Source organism: Saccopteryx leptura, chromosome X (assembly GCF_036850995.1).
Source record: "Saccopteryx leptura isolate mSacLep1 chromosome X, mSacLep1_pri_phased_curated, whole genome shotgun sequence".
NCBI lineage: Eukaryota > Metazoa > Chordata > Mammalia > Chiroptera > Emballonuridae > Saccopteryx > Saccopteryx leptura.
The window spans coordinates 37,688,400-37,711,992 of NC_089516.1; the positions used below are offsets into that span (position 1 = coordinate 37,688,400).

Sequence of the window (23,593 nt, forward strand, 5' to 3'; positions counted from 1 at the left end):
TAGCTGAGAAGAGCAAAGAGATTCAGGGGACTTTCTACAGGAGTGGGCAGTATAAGATGTGGCTGAGCCCAGAAACCTGAGCAAGAATAGCATAAAGATTTGGTCACAGTTGTCAGGTAATCTGCATTAGAAAGAAAATAGACATAAACTCTAGCCACCCCAAAACCTCCCAGAGCTCACTGCTTTTTGCCTTTGGGTACTACAGAATTGCTTTTCCCCCTAATCAACAGATGCACTCTGTGACTGGTCCTAGGGTCAGGGTGCAGGAGGAACCCATGGAGGTCCAATGTCACTATTACAAGGAAAGCAAAACAACAGAAAAGCCCACCAGGTTTCTCCAGTCCACCCTCCCGCAGACATGCTTACTATACTGACATCAGTGTCAAAGTATAGAAGACAGCGCTGGGACTCACAAATTTGGAGTATCATCATCCTCTGCATTCTCCTGTTGGGTTGGTACCCTGGGGCTAAGGAAAACAAACAGACCACAGGGAGGAAACCATTTACCCAGAGAATAGCACCTCTCAGATATCTGAAAAGCTACTGAAATGCAAGTAAGCTATAAAACTTGTGATTTATCACTACCTACTAGAAAATAATAGAAAGATCTTTATGTATTAGAGAAGTGTCACTCATACATAGAGGCCTAGGCAGTGAAAGAATTCATAAAATACCACGAATAACCAAAGTAATGAGGCAACTCAGAAAGAAAATTAAAAATCTCCAGAAAACAAGCTTAAAGACATGGAAATACATGATATAAATAACAGAAAATTAAAGATTGCTCTTCTGAAAAACTCAACAAGATGACATAAAATACACTCAGTTTAATAATATGAGATAACAGATCAATGAACAAAATATCTACTTTACAAAAGAGATTGAAACTTAAAAAAATTCTGAAGATGAAGAACTCAATAACAGAGATAAAAAAATTAACAAATAAACATAAGAAATAGAGCTGTCCATATGGAAGAATGAAATATATATATATCTATATATATATATATATATATATATATATATAGATATATATTTATATATTTTTAAACAGGGACAGAGAGAGAGAGTCAGAAAGAGGGATAGATAGGGACAGACAGACAGGAACAGAGAGAGATGAGAAGCATCAATCATCAGTTTTTCACTGTGACATCTTAGTTGTTCATTGATTGCTGTCTCATATGTGCCTTGACCACAGGCCTTCAGCAGACCGAGTAACCCCTTGCTCAAGCCAGCAACCTTGGGTCCAAGCTGGTGAGCTTTTTGCTCAAGCCAGATGAGCTTGCACTCAAGCTGGCGACCTCGGGGTCTCGAACCTGGGTCCTTCCGCATCCCAGTCCTACATTCTATCCACTGCGCCACCGCCTGGTCAGGCTGAAATAGTGATATTGAAGATAGAAATCTAGAAATGATGCAGAGGAGAGAAGAGAGACATGAGCATAAAATAAATGAAAGAACTCTACACAGAAAAGCAGGTGTAGCCATATTTATACCTGACAAAATATATTTCAAGATAAGAAAGGTAATAAGAAACAAAGATGGACATTTTATAATCATGAAGAAGACACTAAATCAAGAAGAATTAACACTTCTCAATATATATAAATCCAATCAGGGAACACCAAAATATACAAAGCAATTACTAATAGAAATGAAGAGAGAAACAGACAAAAACACACTCATATTTGGGAATCTTAATACTCTACTGACAGCTCTAGATAGATCATCCAAACAGAAAACCAATAAAGAAATACTGGCTTTATATGTCAAATTAGACAAAATGGAATAATTGACATTTATTCCATTCCTTTCATCACAGGACACTCGATTATACATTCTTCTGCCATGCATATGGAATATTGTCAAAGATAGACCACATGTTGGGTCAAAAAATTAGCCTCAACAAATTCAAGATTGAAATCATACCAAGCATATTCTCTGACCACAATGCTTTGAAATTGGAAATCAAATGCAAAAAGTAAGTAAAGAAACCCAAAATTATGTGGAGATTAAGCAGCATACTACTCAAATATGACTGGGTCAAAGAAGAAATGAAAGGTGAGATAAAAATATATAGAGAGACAAATGAGAATGACAACATGACATATCAAAACTTCTAGGAGAAAGCGAAAACACTGATAAGAAGGAATATTACATTATTATAAGCCCTTCTCTAAAAGCAAGAGAAGTCCCAAGTTAATGCTTTAATATCTTTTTTTCACTACTATTTAATTTTAGATTATTTTCATCACCCCCAAACTAACTTTATATCCATTAACAGTCACTCCCAATTCCTTCTATCTTCCAGCCCCTGGAAACCACTAGTCTATTTTCTATATCTTGATATTTCATATAAATAAAATAATATGAATCCTTTCATGAGTGGCTTCTTTCATTTAGCATAGTATTTTCAAGGTTCATCAATGCTGTAGCATGTTTCAGTACTTAGTTCTTTTTATGGCCAAATAATATTCCATTGTATGGCTATACTACATTTTGTTTATTTATTTACCAGTATATGTACATTTAGGTTGTTTCCATTTTTTGCTATTATGAATAATGCTGTTGTGCCCATCCTTATAAAGTTTTATGTGTGGCTATATATTTTTATTTTTATTGGGACCTAGATGTTAGCTCAAATGGTAACTATATGAATCTTCTGAGGAACTGCCAACTTCTCCAAAGCTGTAGAACCATCTTGCTTTCCTTTGATGCATGCATTTTAGATAGTATCTTTTTAACATTCCTTCATTTTACAACTTATATCATTCTTTTTAAATTTTTATTTAGAAAATTAAATTTAATGACATTGGTCAATAAGAGTGCATAGGTTTCAGGTAAACATTTTATAACATTTGAACTCTTGATTATTTTGTATACCCATCTCCCAAAGTCAAATCATTTTCCATCATCATTCATTTGTCCCTCTTTTATCCCCTCCCCCAACTCCTCTCCAATGTAATTATTTCACTTTTATCTATATCCATGAGTCTCACTTTTATACATCTTAAGAATTAGAAAAGAAATAACAAAAGCAGCTGTAACTCAGCATTATTCACGATGGCCAAGACATGGAGACAACCAAAGTGTCCTTTGATAGAGCACTGGATAAAGAAGGTGTGGTACATATATATTATGAAATATTATAATGTAGCCATAAGGAAAGGTGAAATACTGCCATTTGCAACAACATGGAAGGACCTTGAGAATATAACATGAAGCAAAAGAATTTATTCAGAGAATAAATAAATATCTGAGAACCATTTGATTTTACTCATATGTGAGATATAAAACTGAAACTCACAGACATAGATAACAGTATGGTTTTTATCAGAAGGAAGTGGGTGGAGTGTAGTAAAGGGGGCAGAGGGCTAAATATATGGTGACAGAAGGTGATTTGACTGTGGGTGGTAGGCACACAAAGCAATATACAGATCATAGAAATGTACACTTGAAATCTATATTATCTTATTAACCAATTTTACTCTACTAAATTAAATTTAAAAATTATTTCTAAATGGTTTAAAAACTTGATCATAAGATTTTATACCATAAAAATCTTAGAAGACTAGATGAGAAAAAAGTTCTTGACATTATCATGGAGATTATTTTTTTAATATTACACCAAATGCACAAACAAAATAAAAATACATAAGTAAGACTGTTTCAAGTAAATAGCTTATGCACAGCAAAGGGAACAATCACAAAATGTAAAGATAACCTATGGAAAATGAAAAAAAATGTTCAAATTATCTATCTGAAAGGAGATACCATCCAATGTATAAACAATACTCATACAACCTAATAGGAAAAAACACAAATAATCAAAATTTTAAAGTGGTCAGAGGACTTGAATAGACATTTTCTCAATTAAAACATAAAAATCATAAATAGGCCCATGAAAAAATGATCAACATCATTAATTATCAGGGAAATGCAGATCAAAACCTCAGTAAGATCTTAACTCACAATTGTAAAAATAGCAATTATCAGGAAGACAATAAATAAGAGTTTTTGAGAATGTGGAGAAAAAGGATCACATGTACAGCATTATTGTTGGGAGTATAAATGATTACATCCACTTTAAAAAATAAAGTAGTCTGGACATTTTTCAGAGTATTAATAAAAGAGCAATCCTTTGATCTAATAGTCCCACGTATGTGTATATATCTAGAGAAATGGAAATCAATTTCACAATATATTAACCCTGTGTTTATTACAGCATTATTCACATCAGCCAAGATATGGAAACAATATTGTTTCCATATATGTATGAATGGATAAAAAAGCATGGTGTATATGTCAAATGAACTATTTTTCTACCATGATAAAGAAGGAAACCTGGCCTGTGGTGGCACAGTGGATAAACCATACACCTAGAATGCTGAGTCACTGGTTAGAAGCTCTGGGCTTGCCTGGTCGAGGCACATATAGGAGTTGATGTTTTCTGCTCCTCCCCCTTTCTCTGTCTCTGTCTCTGTCTCTGTCTCTCTCTCTCTCTCTCTCTTTCTTTCCTCTCTAAAGTGAATAAATAAAATCTAAAAATAAATAAATAAGAAGGAAGTCCTACTATTTACAAACACATAGATGGTCCTGGAGGGCATTATGCTAATTGAAGTAAATCAGAGAGAGAGACAAACTATCTATAATCCCACTTATATAGATAATCTAACAGCCAAATCCATAAAAAACAAAGTAGAATATTGGTTTCCAGAGTCTGGGTGATGGGAGAAATGGGCAGATATTGGTAAAAAGATACAAACATGTAGCTATAAGATGAATAAGTACTGGGGACCAATGTGTAGCATGGTGATTATAGTTAACAATGTATTATACTCTTGAGAGTTGTAATGGCAGTAGGTCATAAATGTTCTCACCACAGACAAAGAAAGGTAATTATGTGAGATGATGTAGATTTTTTTTTTGTATTTTTCTGAAGCTGGAAACCGGGAGAGACAATCAGACAGACTCCCACATGTGCTCGACCGAGATCCACCCGGCACGCCCACCAGGGGGCGACACTCTTCCCACCAGGAGGGGATGCTCTGCCCCTCCGGGGCGTCACTCTGTTGCGACCAGAGCCACTCTAGCGCCTGGGGCAGAGGCCAAGGAGCCATCCCCAGCGCCCGGGCCATCTTTGCTCCAATGGAGCCTCAGCTGCGGGAGGGGAAGAGAGAGACAGAGAGGAAGGAGAGGGGGAGGGGTGGAGAAGCAGATGGGCGCTTCTCCTGTGTGCCCTGGCCAGGAATCGAACCCGGGACATCTGCACGCCGGGCCGACGCTCTACCACTGAGCCAACCGGCCAGGGCCAGATGATGTAGATTTTAACTAACCATATGGTTAGTTAAACAATAGTATCCTTTTCACAATAAATACAGTTATCAAATTATTACATTGTACACTTTTAATTTATACAAGGTTGTATCTCATTTATATCTCAATAAGTTAGAAATAATAAAAAATAAAGTAAGAAAAAGAGAAATCTTGATGTTTCAGTAACTAGTACTTTGTAGATTTTAATTAAATTAGTTCAAATGAAAAGCTGACAAAACAGTAAAATCTTTATGACCTAAAATTTTTATGAACTTGGATTTAGCAATGGAATTTTGGGTTTGGCAATGAAAGCATGGACAACAAAATAAACACAAATAAATTATACTTTCTTAGAATTAAAATTTTGTGTGCTAAAGTCATTATCTGGAAAGTAAGAATATAATTTAAATAATAGGAGAAAACAATTGCAACTAGTATATCCAGCAAGGGATAATAAATATATAGAAAGTATAAAGAACTAACAAATTGGACAACTTGGGTGAAATAGGTAAATTCTTAGAAACATATTAGCTTCTAAAAGTGAATCAGACAGAATCAGAAAACCTGTACAGACATATTACAACTAGTGACATTAAAGCAATAATCAAAATACTCCCAACAAAACAAAGTCCTGGATGGAAAGGCTTCACAAGTGCATTTTACCAAACAGTCAAATAAAACTAATACTTATCCTTCCCAAATTATCCCAAAAAGATAAAGAGGAGGAAATACTCTAAACTTATATTACAAGGTCAACATTATCCCAATTTCAAAACCACTACAAAGATGAAAATTGTATGCTAATATCTTTAATGAACAGAGAAGCTAAAATCCTCAACAAAATTTTAGCAAATCAGATACAGCAATAAATTTAAAAGATCATACACCGTGATCAAGTGGAATTTATTCTGGGAATACAAAGTTGGTTCAATATCTGCAAATCAATAAATGTGATAAAGCACATAAGCAAAATGAAGAATAAAAGCCACAAGTTCATGTCAATAAATGCAGAAAAAAAGAATTTGATAAAATCCAACACCAATTTATAATAAAAACTTTCAGAAATGGGGTAATAGAGGGAATATAACACAATATAATAAAGGCCATATATGACAAATCCACAGCCAACATCATATTCAATGGGTAAAACCTACAAATATTTCCCTTAAAATCAGCAATGAGGCAGTGATGTCTGCTTTTACCACTCTTACTCAATATAGTACTGGAAGTCCTAACCCCAGCTATCAGACAAGAAGAAGAAATAAAAGGTATCCAAATTGGAAAGGAGAAAGTAAAACTGCCATTATTTGCAGATGACATGATACTGTATATAGAGAACCCTAAAGATTACACACACACACACACACACACACACACACACACACACTCACAAAAAAAAAAAAAAAAAAAAAAAAAAAACAAGCAAAACCCAACCAACCAACCAAATAACAACAGCAAAAAAGAACTACCAGACCTGATAAATAAATTAGTAAAATAGCAGGGTAGAAAATAATATCTAAAAATCAGGTGTATTTTTCACAATAATGAACAATCAGAAAGGGAAACTAAAAACAAAGAAAAACCAAAAAAAGTATCTCATTCACAATTGCTTCAAAAAAGAATAAAATATCTATCAATTAGTTTAACCAAGGTTATAAAAGACCTGTACTTGGAAAATTATAAGATACTGAAGAAATTGAAGAAGATACTAATAAGTGGAAGCATAAGTTATGTTCATATATAAGAAGAGTTAACATCATTGAAATGTCCATACTACCCAAAGCAACCTATAAATTCAAAGCAATTCTAATATATATAGCAATGGCATATTTCAGAGAATTAGAACAAATATTCCAAAAATATATATGGAGGCACAAAAGACCCTGAATAGCAATAGCAATCTGGAGAAAGAAGAACAAAGTTGGAGCAATAATGCTACCTGATAATAAACTATATACTAAAAGACCATACCAATCAAAACATTATGGTACTGGCATAAAAACAAACATATATATCAATGTAACAGAACAGAGACCACTAAAATAAACTCATGCCTTTATGATCAATTAATATTTGATAAAGGAGGCAGAAACTTACAATCAGGCAAAGATTGTCTATGATGTTGGGAAAATTGGACAAATATGTACAAAAAAATGAAAATAGACCATCTTTATACACCATACACAAGAATAAACTCAAAATGGAATAAAGACTTAAATGATAGCCTTGAAACTATAAGAATCTTAGAAGAAAACTTGGACAATAGAATTTCAGGCATTCCTACTAACAATATTTGTTTTTTTAAAAAATATCACCTAAGGCAATGGAAACAAAAGGAAAAAAAAAACTTGCCTTATTAAAAATGGGCAGCCTGTCCTGACCTGTGATGCGCAATGGGTAAAGCGTTGACCTGGAACGCTGAGGTCGTCAGTTTGAAACCCCAGGCTTGCCTATTCAAGGCACATATAGGAGTTGATGTTTTCTGCTCCTCCCCCTTTCTCTCTCTCTGTCTCTGTCTCTCTCTCTCTCTCTCTGTCTCCTCTCTCTAAAATGAATAAATAAAATCTTTAAAAAAAAAGAGGGGGCAGCCTGACCTGTGGCAGTTCAGTGGATAAAGTGTCAACCTGGAACACTGAGGTCGTCGGTTCAAAACCCTGGGCTTGCCTGGTCAAGGCATATATGAGAGTTGATGCTTCCTGCTCCTCCACCTCTTCTTTCTCCCTCATTTTCTCGCTCTCTTCCCCTTCTGTAAAATAAATAAATAAATAAATAAATAAATAAATAAATAAAGACAGAAAGAAAGAATGAATAAAATCTTTTTAAAAATGTGCAAAGGACCTGAATAGACGCTTTTCTAAAAAAAAGACAAGGATATGACCAATAGATATGAAAATACGTTTAGGGTCACTAATCATCAGAGAAATGCAAATTAAACCACAATGAGATATCACCTCACACCTGTCCGAATGGCTATCATCAATAAATCAACAAAGAAGTGTTGTCCATGATGTGGAGGAGGGGAATCCTTGTGCATTATTGTTGGGAATGTAGAATTAGTACAGTCACTGTGGAAATCAATATGGAGTTACCTCAAAAATTGAATATAGAGCTGCCTTATGACTCATTGTATCTACTTTTGGTAATGTATCTGAAGAAACCCAAATCACTAATTCAAAAATATATATGCACACTTATGTTCATTGTAGTGCTATTTACAATAGCTAAAATTTGGAACTGGTCCAAGGGCCCATCAGTAGGTGAGTGGATAAAAACCTGTGGTACATTTACACAGTGGAATACTACTTGGCTGTAAAAAAGAAGGAACTGTTACCCTTTGTGATAACATGGATGGACCCACAGAACATTATTTTAAGTGAAATAAGCCAGACAAAGAAAGACACGTACCATTATGATTTCACTCACATGTGGTATCTAATGAACAAGATGAACTAAGAAACAAAACAGAAACAGACTCATAGAAAACAGACTGACAGATGTCAGAGGGGAAGAGGGTTGCAGAGTTGGGTGAAAAAGTTGAAACAATTGAGCAAAAAAAAAAATCCTTATAGTATACACAGATAGAGATACTGAAATTAAAAGAGGTTAATTGGGGTGGGGCGAAGTAGAAGAGTATATATAGGAGATAAGTGGTTATGGAAGGGACTTGACTTGGAATGGTGAACACACAATAAAATATACAGATGATGTATTATAGAATTATACACCTGAAACCTATATACTAGTATTAACCAATATCACTGCATTAAATTTAATAAAAGATTTAAAATATATATTGATTTAATCCTATAATTGCTATCTAAATCTCCTTACCAGTGATTGGTTTATTGGTAGGCATATGGTCCAATCAGGGCCAATGTAATCTGTGGTAATATCTACTGAGGAAAAAGGCAGTGCTTCTGGGAATGATTGTCTTACCTTAAAAATGAATATTTGAAGGTCTATTGATTATAATATCTTGTAATTAAAGAGTCCAAATGCATTAGTTCTTAAATACTATTTGATAATAGATAATACTGCATATATCATTTTTTGTTTTGTCATTAATTAAATACTGCTAAAATGGGACAGAAAAGAGGGGGAGAGAGAGAGCTCTTGGAGAGAATAGCTCTTTTTTTCACTTCCAGGGTTTTAGAAAGTATTTGTGGAACATTACATTATTTGTAGTTGCTAAAGACATTTTGTAACTGAGGAGGGTGTTGTTTACATGACAAAGATAGTTGAACATAATACTGGAAGGTGTCCTCAATGATGTCATTTATTTACTGAAATAACCAATAGTATAGTTTTTTTATTATGAAGTAAGAGGTGAGATGGCAGAGAAATACACCCAGGTTCGAGATCCCGAGGTCGCCAGCTTGAGTGTGGGCTCATCTGGTTTGAGCAAAGCTCATCAGCTTGGACCCAAGGTCGCTGGCTTGAGCAAAGGGTTACTCCATCTGCTGAAGGCTCATGGTCAAAGCACATATGAGAAAACAGTCAATGAACAAGTAAGGTGTTGCAACGAAAAACTGATGATTGATACTTCTCATCTCTCTCCATTCCTGTCTGTCTGTCCTTCTCTCTGACTCTTCTCTGTCTCTGTAAAAAAAACAAAAACAAAACAAAACAAAAACCTATGAAGGTTATTTGGGTGTTTATTGCAATGAAGTTATTAAAGTAGACGTATCTGATGCATCCATGTTGAGAATTCAACCAACTCTTTAGTTAAAGAACACATTCTCCCCCTTTTGCCAACGTCTATTGTGAATTTACCTTTGCCACCCAGCTTAGTGTATCCTAAGGTTCTCTTTACCACGCCACAGTCGCAGAGCTCCAGGGAAAAGCACTCTGGTCTCATCTCTTCAGGCAGAGGAGAACAGAGGCTCCATCTCCACACATGCTGCAGATGGCTTTTTCCCGTCTACCTGAATCATTACCTGCTAGAAGCAGTGGTCATTGGGAATTGGACGTGAGTTGCAAAGTATAGAATTGTGACAACAATTCTAGTGCCATGCGGACTTTTCCTGGATGTAGACTTTTTCTGGACTCCTGCTCCTTGTGACAGCTCCTAACGGACTGAACTGGGGTTGGGTTGCATTCGCAGGGATTTGGAATGGTGTTGGTGCCAACTTGGACTCGGTGAACATATTAAGGACACTACTCTTTTATGGATTCTTGCTGTATTGGCCAAGAGTTTGCTTAAAGGCTTTAATCACTGTAAAGAAAATAGAAGACTGGATAAAGAAGATGTGGCACATATACACTATGGTATACTACTCAGCTATAAGAAATGATGACATCGGATCATTTACAACAAAATGGTGGCATCTTGATAACATTATACGGAGTGAAATAAGTAAATCAGAAAAAAACAAAAACTGCAGGATTCCATACATTGGTGGGTCATAAAAACGAGACTAAGAGACATGGACAAGAGTGTGGTGGTTACGGGGCGGGGGGAGGGAGGGAAGGAGGGAGAGGAGGAGGGGGAGGGGCACAAAGAAAACTGGATAGAAGGTGACGGAGGACAATCTGACTTTGGGTGATGGGTATGCAACATAATTGAATGACAAGATAACCTGGACATGTTTTCTTTGAGTAGATGTACCCTGATTTATTGATGTCACCCCATTAAAATTAATAAAAATTTATTTATAAAAAAAACACATTCAACTGCTGGTAGGAATGCAGAATCATTCAGCAACAGTAGAAAACAGTATGGAATTTCCTCAAAAAATTAAAAATGGAACTACATTATGACCCTGCTATCCCATTTCTAGGAATATATCCTAAAAATTCCAAAACACTAATTAAAAAGAAGATATACATCACTTTGTTCATTGCAGCATTATTTGAAATAGCCAAGATCTGGAAACAGCACAAATGTCCATCAATGGATGAGGGGATAAAAAAGATGTGATATATGTATACAATGAAATACTATGGAGCTGTTATAAAAGAAGGAAATCTTACCTTTTGCAATAGCATGAATCGACCTGGATATTATTATGTTAAGTGAAATAAGCCAGGCAGAAAAAGATAAATACCATTTTATCTCACTTATATGTGGAATGTAATGAAGACAATAAATTGAGGAAGAAAATAGAACAGAGGCAGGTTCACAGGGAACAGATGGACAGCTGTCAGAGGGAGGGGGACGAGGGTACAGGATCAAAGACAGTGAAGGGAATAGCCAAAAACATGTACACACCACACATGTACACACCACACATATACACAGACAACAGGCTAGCAATAGCCAGAGGGAAAGGGGAAGTGGAGCTAAGGGGATGGGGCAAAGGAAAAGAAATGGGGGTTGGGAAGAGACTTTGGGGCATGGGAGCATGATGCAGGGTGTAGAGGGTGTTAAATTGAGTGGGACACTTGAAACCATATCAACACAATACATTAAAAAATGAAAATGAAAAGAAAAACATTAAATTAATTTGCAGCTGCTGAAGGTTTATTTATAGAAATGTTTACCTGAAACCTATGTACCCTTGCTGATCAATTTCACCCCATTAAATTAAATTTTCTAAATAAAAATTTAAAAATTTTTTAGAAAAATTTCTCTTATTCCTAAATAATGTTATTTTTATTAATACCACCATCATCTTCATCCTTTCTGGACTTTGTTTCTTCCTCAGACTACAAAGTATAAAGTTCGTCTTTTCCATCTGAAAGGCTGACAGGGGAGAGAGCCAAGTAAGTCATAGCAGGAAGGGAGAGGCTACATGCTTCTTAGTATAAAAAGAAGTTCAGACAGCACCAAAGAGCACAACAAAGGAGAGGGAAGAAAGCAGGAAGCCAGTTCACAAGCTGAGTCAAGCCTGCAATGAGGCAGTGAGGGGCTAAAGGCTGTGCCTATTTGAGTGGCTCGAGATTCAAGGTAACTGCTCTGTTGATTCCTTACCTTTCTGGTTCGCTGCTTCTGGTATTCAGAAGCTTCTACATTTGAGTGGGGGATGTGTATGTCTCCGTGTGTTCTTTCTGTGTACTGAGAGAGGACTGTACGTGAAGCCTGCCTAGAGATCCAAAAGCAGGCAAGTTATTCCCCGGAAGGGAATTCTGAAAATTCAAACTGCCTTTCTTCATGTGATTATTTTCTTTATTTTGAATTTTAAGCATCTTGATACTAGCATTTTATTTTTTAAAATTTATTTAATTTTTGCATTTTATTTTATGAGCAGACAAAAAGCCATAGAGCCAAGCTACTAGTAGGGGCTGGGAATGTTGCCAAGGCTTTCTTACTTCAAGTAGAAAAAAACAAAACAAAACTATTTTCTAATTCTTACTTAAGGTTGTTTTTTCCTTTTGCTTACACTTCCAGTTCAGCTGTTACCTACTTAGCTGTCTTGAATTTCTTTGAAATTGACCATAAAAAGTGGGAATCATATTTCAAATATATATTGACATGTTAATTTTTAAAAGTGTATTTTTAAGACAGACTGGTCAAAAAGTGTAGAGAGTGAGGAGAAGAAGAGATATTAGAACACAAAGATATCAAGTTTCATAAAATTAGAAATTGGTATTTTATAAGCTGATTTCCTTAGAAAGTACTTCTCTCTAGTTTTAGGGTAGAAATCAGGGGTTTTGATGTGTCTGACTTTGTTAATTGCTGTTGTTTTAAATACTGCATCTTGCTTGCAGGGTTTTTTGACAACAGAAAATGATGTGCTAGCTACATTCTTTAGTGCCTTTAAAACATTGAAATGTGAAGTTCAACAATTCCGGACTTACAGCATACAGCTGGATTGAACATTTCATCCTTTGATTTATACTATTTACTTTCACATTGTCTCCTTTAATTTCCTCCTGCAGAGACCTTTATTTCTTTGATTTACTGAGGGCAGCCAACCACAAGCCCTTATCAACCTGAGGTTTATGTACAGGAGAGAAAAAATGAGACATTATACGACTATATTCCCCTAAAAAATAATTGAAAAAACAGAGGAATGGTTAACTTGATTGAACACCCCCTTCCCCCGCTTCCTCTTGAGCAAGCTAGCTAAACAGGAAACACTGAGATGGGGAAGTGAGGGAGGGGGCATACCTAAAGGATTTTATATGAAAAATAAATTTTACATTACAAATGCATGCAAAACAGATGAGAAGTCTTCCTTTTTGGGAATTGCCTTTCCTGACTTCATGTTATGATAATATATCAGGGACTCTTTCACTTTTTCACTACTTCCATTTTTATTTCTTTAAAGTAACTTGAAATTCCTAGTTTTCAGGAGTAGTCTTACCAAGAATTTTCAGTGTAAAATTCCTATTTATGTCTCAAAATATGGCTGTGGTTGTGCCAGAAGGGCATGGTAGTTGAGAATCTATTGCAGTTCCAGTCCTAAAATTTCCCCTTTTGACTTCCTCCTCCAGAAATGAAGGTTCTGCCCTTAGGATTTAGCTAAAAATCCTATCCTAACGTGAGAGGCAAAATAGACTACCCCTGTCGACTTCACAAGCTGAATGTGACTCAGAATCCTACGATTTTAAATCATCAGTTTACTTGAGCAAAGGAAGTAACTCTAAAGAATCAAGAAAGAAAAACCTGAAATAAGAAGGTATCAAATTTTCACTACTATTTTTCACCTGCTGAATTGTGTTATAAAATTATCTTTTTGTACAATAGGAAACAACTATCTTTTATGGGTTTTTAAAAGAGAATATATAACAAATTTTGTTTTTGCATTCAGAAATCTGCAACATCGAGTATATGTATATTTCTTGTTTATATACTCACACATGTATTCAAAATGAATTTCTATAAATCAATTTCTTTTTATATATTTTGGGATTATGAAAGTAATAAAATTGATATCACATTTGTTTGTTGGTGATTTAGTTATCATTCAATAATTGCTTACCATAAACTTACTACTTGCTAGGCTCACAGTGGTGAGGATACAAAGATTTTTAAGTCAAGATTACTATTTATCTTAGAGGTTATTTGGGACAAAAAAAAACAACCATATAAATAACTAAGGTGTGTTGTATAATAAATACTCTAAGAGGTATTTCCAATATGAAATGATAAAATAAGAATATGGAGAGATGAAGTGAGCAGTCGGAAAAGATGTTTATTTTACTGGACTCTTAATGGATCACTGTAAGATTTGTAGTGCCGTAATCAGCTGGTGGGTTGCACTCTTTCACTACTTGTCCCAATGTAAGGCTAAGGAGGCCAATGTAGCTAACCATCCATTAAGCAGTTATTATATAAGCATTGTGTTAAGTACTTTATATACATTATATATAATTTTATCTTATGCATTTTTGTTAATCTATTTTCTGGATAAGAAAACTGAGGCTCATAGGAATAAGTAATTTTTCCACAGTTACCCAGGTAGTAAATTACAGAGGTGGATTCAAACTTAGACTTTCCCCAAACCACTATGTTATAATATTTCTCAAAAAGGGACAGGGAAATTGAGCATAGGTAGAGTAAAAGAGGATATTTTTGGCACAAAAAGAATCACAATTAAAAGCAAGGTGGGCATGTAAAAGTAGATGAGTCTGGTGAACTGGGTTTAAATTCAGTATCTAAAATTTAGAGTCATTTTGAAGGTACCAAAGGGAAAGATAATTGGAATCAAAACCCAAGAACAAGCAAAGACTGGTGTGAAACTTTTCATATACTGTATTTAACATGTTTGAATTTCTTTCTCTAGACTTTAAGAAACTTTTGACAGTGTTTATGCAAGGAAGTCTATAATAAGTTTTACATTTTAGAAAAATAATTCTAGCTTAAATGTGAAAGGTAGATTATTAAATTGAGACTAAAAACACTAGTTTCTATAAGAAATAATAATGAACTATGTCTTTGTTTATTCCTTTGAGAAATAAAGATTGCAATAATATTTACTTCATTGGATTTTTAAAAATATTGTCATTACATTAAAAGAGATCCAAAAAAGCTGGCATACAATAAGTGTTTCATAAATGTTAGCTATTGTTACTATGTTACTGCTACTATTGTTATTATGTTATATAAACAAGTAGGAAACCAAAGAATAAAAAATTAAATAAAATTTTCAATTTTAATATAGAACTATGAGAAAAAGGATAATCTTAATTGGGACATGAATCAGTCCTTGATGTCAAGAAAGTAGAACGCTCCTTTTTAGAAAGTAAAAAGTATGGGCAAAGGTAACAAGAAATGTACATTTCACAGGCAAACAATAATGCTTACACCATTTTTGTATATGTTAAGAAGTCTTGACAGATATAGTCAATTAAGAACATAGACACTGGAGTCCTACTGCTTGAGTCTGAATACCACCTCAGACACTTATTAGTTTCATGTTAGACAAGTTATTTACCAGTTTCTTCATGGGCAAAATGAGGATAATGCTCATACTCACTTTATTGGCTAAAGACAATGTCTGGCACATAGTAAGTCTTCTGTAATGCTAGGTATTCTTATATGAAAGAGAGAAAAGAATTAGCTTATAAAATCACTTTGAGCTCCAGGGTAAGAGTTTTAGATTTTATCTTTAGGCAAAGTGGAGTCACTGATAATTTTTAAACAGAGAAGAAATTGATATGATAATCTGATAATAGCAGGTAGGATCATTTATTGGAAGTGGGTGTAGGCTGTAAGACAAATGTTGATGGATCTCAATTAGAGATGGACAGATCAATTTGGATGTTCAGATCAATTAGTACAGAATAAAGTACACAAGAAGCAGTAGTAATAATGTCTACAAGAGACATCATGAAGGAATAATTTCTAGGAGAGTGAGGAGTACGCATCAGGTAGATAAATAGGTTAATAAGATGACTCTGAAGTTTTTAAATCTTCAGGTTAAATGATTAGAAAACTTGTGAGCATCATTGACATAAAAAAGTCATAAAACATGATCTGTTTAGGTTGTAAAAATAAAGATAAAAATAATTAGAACAACATAGATTCTACAAAACACTTTCAAATACATGAGTGTTGTTTGGAAAATGATGAATTCAAAGTACTACTGGCACATTCAGGAAGTAGTTAACAATAGCAAACTGAACTTTAAAAAAGAGACTAAGATTTAGTAATAATCTACGTAAACATAATAGTTGGAAAAGCTTAAGAGAATGAGTTTTCTGAAAGAGAGATTAGAAAGCCAAAAGCACAGTTTTGAGGATTGTACAATTCCAGTTTAAGATCGTTTGAGAAGAAAGAAGTCAGTGACAGAGATGAAATTAGAATGGACCATGAATTAAGAAGAGACTCAGCAAAGTCTAATATGGACAATAATCTTGAATGATATAAAGTGGAATGAGAGGAAAAGAAAGGTGATAAGCATACTGTTTTATGTTGGAAACAGTGTTTCTAGTAAAGGCAAGTGTTGGGGTGTAAAAGGCAAAGAATGAATGGACAGTGAAAAGGTACTAAGTTATGGTCTTTAATTGTTGCCTATATCCTTTTTTATAGCTAATTTTCTCATATTGCAATGAAGTATCACCTTACACACAGTAGAGTGGCAAAAATTTAGAAATCTGGATAATGAAAACTTGTGGTAGGTATATGAGGATTAAATGGGAATACAGACAAGGGACATTTTAGAGAGCAATATGTTATTACTTTGTCAAGTTAGGTATATGCATACAGTGTGACTCAAGATACCACTGCTAGACATACAGCCTAAAAATGTTCTGCCACAGGTCCATAGGAAACATGTACAGGAGTGCAAATTGGAGCAGGGAGTTAAAGGAAATCTGGGTGTTGCTCACCGGGAGAATTGATAGAAAGACATAGTGGGTTCATGCCACAGAGTATTATGTCATGATTAGAAGCAGGAGATTAGATAAACACAGAACAACATGAAGGAATTTGAGCAATATAGTGCTGAGAGTGAAAAACATATAAATATGTATCAATTAAGACTGAAATATATAACACAATAACATACATCTATTTAAAACAACAAAATTCACTTCTCAAGGATATACATACACAAAAAAATACACACTAAACCTGAAAGAATGGTAACTTCTGATGGGATAGGAACAGGAATGGAATATGACAGTAAAATAGAATAACCAAAAACAAATAAACACTACAAGAAAAGGGGGACTTTCATGGACTGTGATAAGATGCCATGAATTGAAAATTGTGATCACTTGATGCAACCAACATTCAGAAAAACATTAAAAATATCATTGTAAAGTCAAATTCTGTACGATTTTTATATTCTGAAATTCTCAAGTTAATTTGGCTTGAAGCCCAAGGTTACTGGGTTGAGCGTTTCTGTCAAGGCACAAATGAGAAGCAGTCAATAGAACAACTAATGTAAAGCAACTATGAGTTGATGCTTCTCATCTCTTGCTCCTCTTCTCTTTAAAAAAAGTTAATTTGAAAAAGGTTATGGTTTGCTTGATTTTCTTGGTATATGGTATGTATGAGTGAAGAAAATAATGTTTATAAACAGAATCCCCATACTGTAAACATTTACTTAGAACCAATGTTTTTTATTCTGCAGATCAATATGGCCATGCCAGAGAAATCAACTTTCACTAAACCAAGTGAGGATTTCAGTCATTTTCCTGAGATTATTGAACTCAATGTGGGTGGTCAAGTGTACATCACTCGTTATCCTACATTGGTCAGTGTTCCTGGCTCCCTACTCTGGGAAATGTTCATGGAAAAGACTCCTTGTTCCCTAATCCAGGACAACAAAGGGAGATTCTTTGTAGACCGAGATGGTTTCCTCTTTCGCTATGTGCTAGACTACATGAGAGACCAGAAACTAGTGCTTCCTGACCACTTTCCAGAGTGTGGTAGGCTCCAGAGAGAAGCAGAATACTTCAAGCTACCAGAGTTAGTGAAGATGTTGGCTCCTAAAATCAACAAGATCAACTCAATTGGCAATGATTTATGCCAAAGTGATTTAGAAGAGCTTTCCACCAACATTGACATAACATATAATTTCTCTTCAAGAAATAACATCCAAATTAGTGGCCATGATAATCCCCCAGCTCTGCCAGCAAACATTAATTCTGACCTCAAAAAGGCAGGTTTCATCACCATTGGATATCGAGGTTCTTATGCTCTGGGTCGGGATAGCCAAACAGATGTCAAATTCCGCCGTGTGGCTCGAATCATGGTGTGTGGTAAGATCTCATTGGCCAAAGAAGTATTTGGAGATACTCTAAATGAGAGCAGAGACCCTGACCGTCCCCCTGAGCAATACACTTCTCGATATTATCTCAAATTTACCTTTCTGGAACAAGCCTTTGACAAACTAGCTAATGCTGGCTTTCACATGGTAACATGCAACTCCACTGGCACCTGCACTATCACCCATGACCAGAAAGATGACAGGATCTGGACCTCTTACACTGAATATGTTTTCTTCCGGGAGTGATAGTTAAAAAAATCAACCATAAAATACAAACCAAGTAGCCAACTCACTCTCCCTTCTCTGTTCCTGTGTCAACTCTCCCTTTTAGAAATAAACACATTAATTTTGGATCTATTAAATATCGGACAACACCACCCTCTTAACCATAACCAGTTGAACCTTTTTTGGTAACTTCTTTCTCACACAATCTATTCTATTTGGCTTTCAACCTGCCTTGAATTGTGGAGTTGGAAGTCTTTTCAGGAAATGTATTTAATGTGTAAGTATATGTACATGCACTTCACTACATATAGTAGGGATGTATTTGTTGAGTGAATGCAGTTTGCTAAACCCAGAAGTGGTAGGTGAGAAATGTTAAGCCATGGTTTCCAAACTAATACTCTCCACCTCATCTTGGAGGTTTTTATATATTAATACTTTGCTATTTGTATTTTCTTAAGGAAAACCCCATGTATACTTATTCCGAACTTGAGACCTCTACAGTAAATGTGAATATGCTTTGTACTGTTATTGCTATTCTTTTAATCCAGACAAAATGGGAGAAACTGACAAACATCCTCCAGGAGGTTCACAGAAAGGCCAATTAATTCTATACTTACTAATTATTCTTATTAGAAGATGAATGCAAAGAAAACAGCCAACCTAAGCAATTACTGCAAAAAATAAGAGGCCTAGCATTCAAATTGCTTTTACTCGAAAAAGATAGTGAGGGTGAACAGCATGACTATTACATAAGCATAGGCAGGTATTTCACTTTAAAAAACTGTCAAAATATCTTTTTAAAAAAATTAGAATTGAAACACAAGAGCCTGTAGCTAAGGAAAGGGTAAGCAAAAAATTGTTTTTTGCCCTGGCTGGTTGGCTCAGCGGTAGAGCGTCGGCCTAGCGTGCGGAGGACCGGGGTTCGATTCCAGGCCAGGGCACACAGGAGAAGCGCCCATTTGCTTCTCCACCCCTCCACCGCGCTTTCCTCTCTGTCTCTCTCTTCCCCTCCCGCAGCCAAGGCTCCATTGGAGCAAAGATGGCCCGGGCGCTGGGGATGGCTCCTTGGCCTCTGCCCCAGGTGCTAGAGTGGCTCTGGTCACAATATGGCGAAGCCCAGGATGGGCAGAGCATCGCCCCTGGTGGGCAGAGCGTCGCCCCTGGTGGGCGTGCCGGGTGGATCCCGGTCGGGCGCATGCGGGAGTCTGTCTGACTGTCTCTCCCTATTTCCAGCTTCAGAAAAATGAAAAAAAAAAAAAAAAGAAAGAAAAAAAATTGTTTTTTGTAAATACATATATGTAGTACTTTGGTTTTCACTAAGTCAATATTTGAATGTATGTTAACTGTTGACTTTTACTGAACTACATGTGTGTGCATGTGTGTGTGCGGGTGTCTGGGGTTGGAGAGGGAGAAGTATGAAAGGAAGATGAACAAAAGGAAGACTTTCAAAAAAAGAAATAAAAAATCACCTTCTGAAATCCTTACTAATAACTTTTATTGCACAGATTGAAAGAAAAGCCCGATGTGAAAATACCAGAGTTTAATATAAATAATTAGATTGCTAGAGAATATGAGACAAGTAAAAAAATACTAAAGGCTCATTTAAAAAATATCTCTGAATAACTTTACAGAAACCCAATGACCAAATGATCCTCTGTTTTCTTTTTTCTTTCCTTGATATTTACCCCATGTCTGTATTGTACTTATTATCTTTTGATTTATTTTCTAGTTGGGACTCTGGGTTATAAGGACAAAAATCCATTTAATGTGTTATTTTGTGTGTGACAGAGACAGAGAGAGGGACAGACATACAAGAATGGAGAGAGATGAGAAGCATAATTTCCTGCACCTTAGTTGTTCATTGACTGCTTTCTCATATGTGCTTTGACTGGGGGGGCTACAGCAGACTGAGTGACCCCTTGCTCAAGCCAGCAACCTTGGGCTCAAGCTGATGAGCTTACTCAAACCAGATGAGCCTGCGCTCAAGCTGATGACCTCGGGGTTTTGAACCTTGGTCCTCCACTTCCCAGTCTGACACTATCCACTGCCTGCCCTAATGTGTCTTGAGAAAAATAAAAAGTACATGTGTCAGGGATGCAAGTGAGTGGACATTTTATAAATGCACCTGTCTTGTTGAATCCAAAGGCAAAAATTAAAGTCCAATAAAGTATCAAATGATCTGGGAAGATGTCAAGAACTGATGTTCTCTCTTGTCTGTCAGAAGCCATAGGACTTCTTTGATCAACTGAGTCTGTCAGGTCCATATTTTTCTCTCCACATCTTAGTATCATCTTCTTTTTCTCAGCTTGTACATGCTGTAAAAGATATGTCAACCCTTCAACAAGCATGAATTTTCAGCCATTCTTCATAGTTAACTTTGTTAGTAATACCTTCTTCAAAAAAATCCCTATCAGTTGTAGCTTAACAAGGAGGATCTCAAAGGGCAAAAGTGTTGTGAGTGTTGACAACCAAAACTCCAACAAGAGACTGTTATCAACATTTCTAAATGAATTATTACCTGTGCCTGACACATAGTAAGCAATAAGTGTGTAACATGTAAGACTAGCTGATGACTAGTATTTCCAAAGGTCTCAGAGTCCAGATTGTTAATAAAAGTGATAGTTTTAGAATGTAATCAGGGATCATCTTTCATGGTCTTCCAGTTTAGCTTTGCCAATACCCTTCTGATAAGTTACTGCCCTAGAAGGGCAACATTTTAGATGCTATGGAGAGTTTCCTAAACTCAGCCAGTTATGTACCATTCTCATGGTTCATACCATTCTCATATCCCTCATGCATTATTAATCTAATATTTTAAAAAGTGAGTTAATAAGTTTATTTTTACTTTTACTTATATATGTTTAATAGCTCCATCCCCTCTGACATACTTTTGGTATACTGTAAGTATCAATGGCTTCATTGTGCAGTAAAGAGTAGGTTATCTTTTGTTCTGTGTTGTATGTAGACCACAGTTAAGTCATAAGGATAGGGAGATATGTAGTGGTGACCTATTGCTTCACACCTTTGTCTTGGCCTCCTAGAAATGTACTTAGCTTGTTTTGTAGAAGATTCATAACCCCACTTAGAGCCAGGACTATTGCTCTACTCACTTTTATTCTGTAATCAATTTACTGTCCTCTTGGGTTCAAATTAATTCCAAAACACTGTATCATTTGTTCTTCAAACTATAAATATATTAGCTAGGTAATATTACTCTCCTTTCATCTAGCAATAAATGAGGAAAAGTGAGAAAATAAATTATAATAATCTCTCAGGTTGCCCACTACATTAAGAAGTTAGAACATACGAGTGTTCACAGGCTAAATAAGGAAATATTTAACTGGATAGAAAAATAATTATATTTTTGTTTTCATTTGGGAGTCACTAGTGTGGTAGATGTTCATAAATTATTGTTCAAACTATAATTAAAATCATAAATGACTTTCTATCAAGGCTGTTGTTGGACGCATCAGGAATTAAATCTGGTTGATAGCTACAGAAAAGAAATTTACCAAGTTCACAGCATTATCCTTCCAGAAATTCTGTGAACTAGTTAAATTTCAGAATATCTGCAGAGGCTACAAAGCCAGGAACAATTTCCAAAATTAAACTGTAGAACTACTCTAAGGAATTCAATATTGTGATTCTTGGGCACTAGTGATACTGCAACTTCTACTGTCTACCCCAGTAGCACTGGACACTAGTGTTACTGCATTTAGAGCCTCTGCCCTTGCTACTTTGACCACCACCTATGATCACAATGAATTTTGTGAAATCCCCAATTCTTTCTGCTACTGGTTTGTCACTCAGGGCAAGCATGCATGACAGCACAGTAAAAATTTAAGGTAATATAGGAAAGTGTCTGGCATTTTTTATATGGGAAGCAGGCTCCTAAAATACAAGATTCTGCCAAAGCAGAACATTTTTTATATGCTACATGACCATAAAGGTAATATATATCTACTTCAGAGTCAGAAGAAAGTTAACTGAAGTGGAAAAAATAAAACTAAACCATATACTCTTTCATTTATATGGTGGAAACATACAATTATCAATGTTAGCTGACTTTTTAATTAAAATATATAATCAATGGTTCTAGGTCTTTGAGTTAGTTTTAAGAATTTGCATTAGTTTAACAAAAATCAAATGAGAGACTATTAATGTGTTATTTCAGCTAAGTAGCAAAGTTACATTTTAACAAGAATATTCTAAGAGTCACTGTTTTAAGCTAGTGGTTTTCAAACTTTCCTAATGTAAATTTTAAAGGAATAAATTCTTACATGGAGCTCTGTTACATAAACCAAATAAAAGTGACATATGTATGACTTAGATAATATACAATATTTTATATTTATTTGTGGAATCCTTGAAATACCTCTGGGAATGTTGGAGTCCTATCGGAGCATTATTGGAGAATAACGGCTTTGAAGTCAAAGACGTTAGTACTATAAGAGGGGAGAAGTGGAGAATTTGAGTGTAGAACTGGTGAGAAACCCTAAAATTAAGTTTCCATAGTGGGAGAGAACTCCATCATTGAAGCAATTAATTTAGAGTTTTAATGAGAAAATAATCACTTTTACAACTAATAATTTGACCTACTTATAGTACTTAGTACTAACTCATGTATGAAGTGGTTTTGGTCCTGAATGCTTTACTTCTGCTATTTCATTTAATCTCCACAATAAAGTTAATAAATTGGTACTATCATCAGTAATTTGAGGAAATTATAGGTATAGGAAGAATATTATCATTTATTGAGCACTAATTGAGTCTCACACACATTTTATGAATTATTTAATTTTGATCTTTAATAAAGTATTGTTATAAAGTTTGATGTGACATCACATGTTAACATCTTTCTGTGAATTCAGAACTAGTTAAAAAAAGACACGACAGTTAGATGGAGATCAAAACATCAGTTTTATATCTGTTAAAGCTGACTTAGAGAA

The 23,593-nt window shown here is 35.2% G+C and overlaps 1 protein-coding gene across 3 annotated transcripts in view; it reads left to right on the forward strand.

Moving 5' to 3' along the window:
- LOC136386182 (BTB/POZ domain-containing protein KCTD12-like) overlaps positions 1–23,004 on the forward strand; it is a 53,140-nt gene extending 30,136 nt beyond the window's left edge. Inside the window, exons 1-4 of one of the 3 annotated variants that reach the window (XR_010747905.1) lie at positions 12,081–12,202; positions 13,693–13,877; positions 17,781–19,488; positions 19,908–23,004. Coding sequence is in view for 2 of the 3 variants with exons in the window: in XM_066357641.1 (XP_066213738.1) it covers positions 17,787–18,665 (879 nt within the window). In the remaining variant the exon portion in view is untranslated. Of the gene's footprint in view, positions 1–12,080; positions 12,203–13,692; positions 13,878–17,780; positions 19,553–19,907 lie in introns of those variants that run through there. The other 2 variants (XM_066357640.1, XM_066357641.1) reach the window with 2 other exon arrangements.
- The last annotated feature ends 589 nt before the right edge of the window (positions 23,005–23,593 follow it).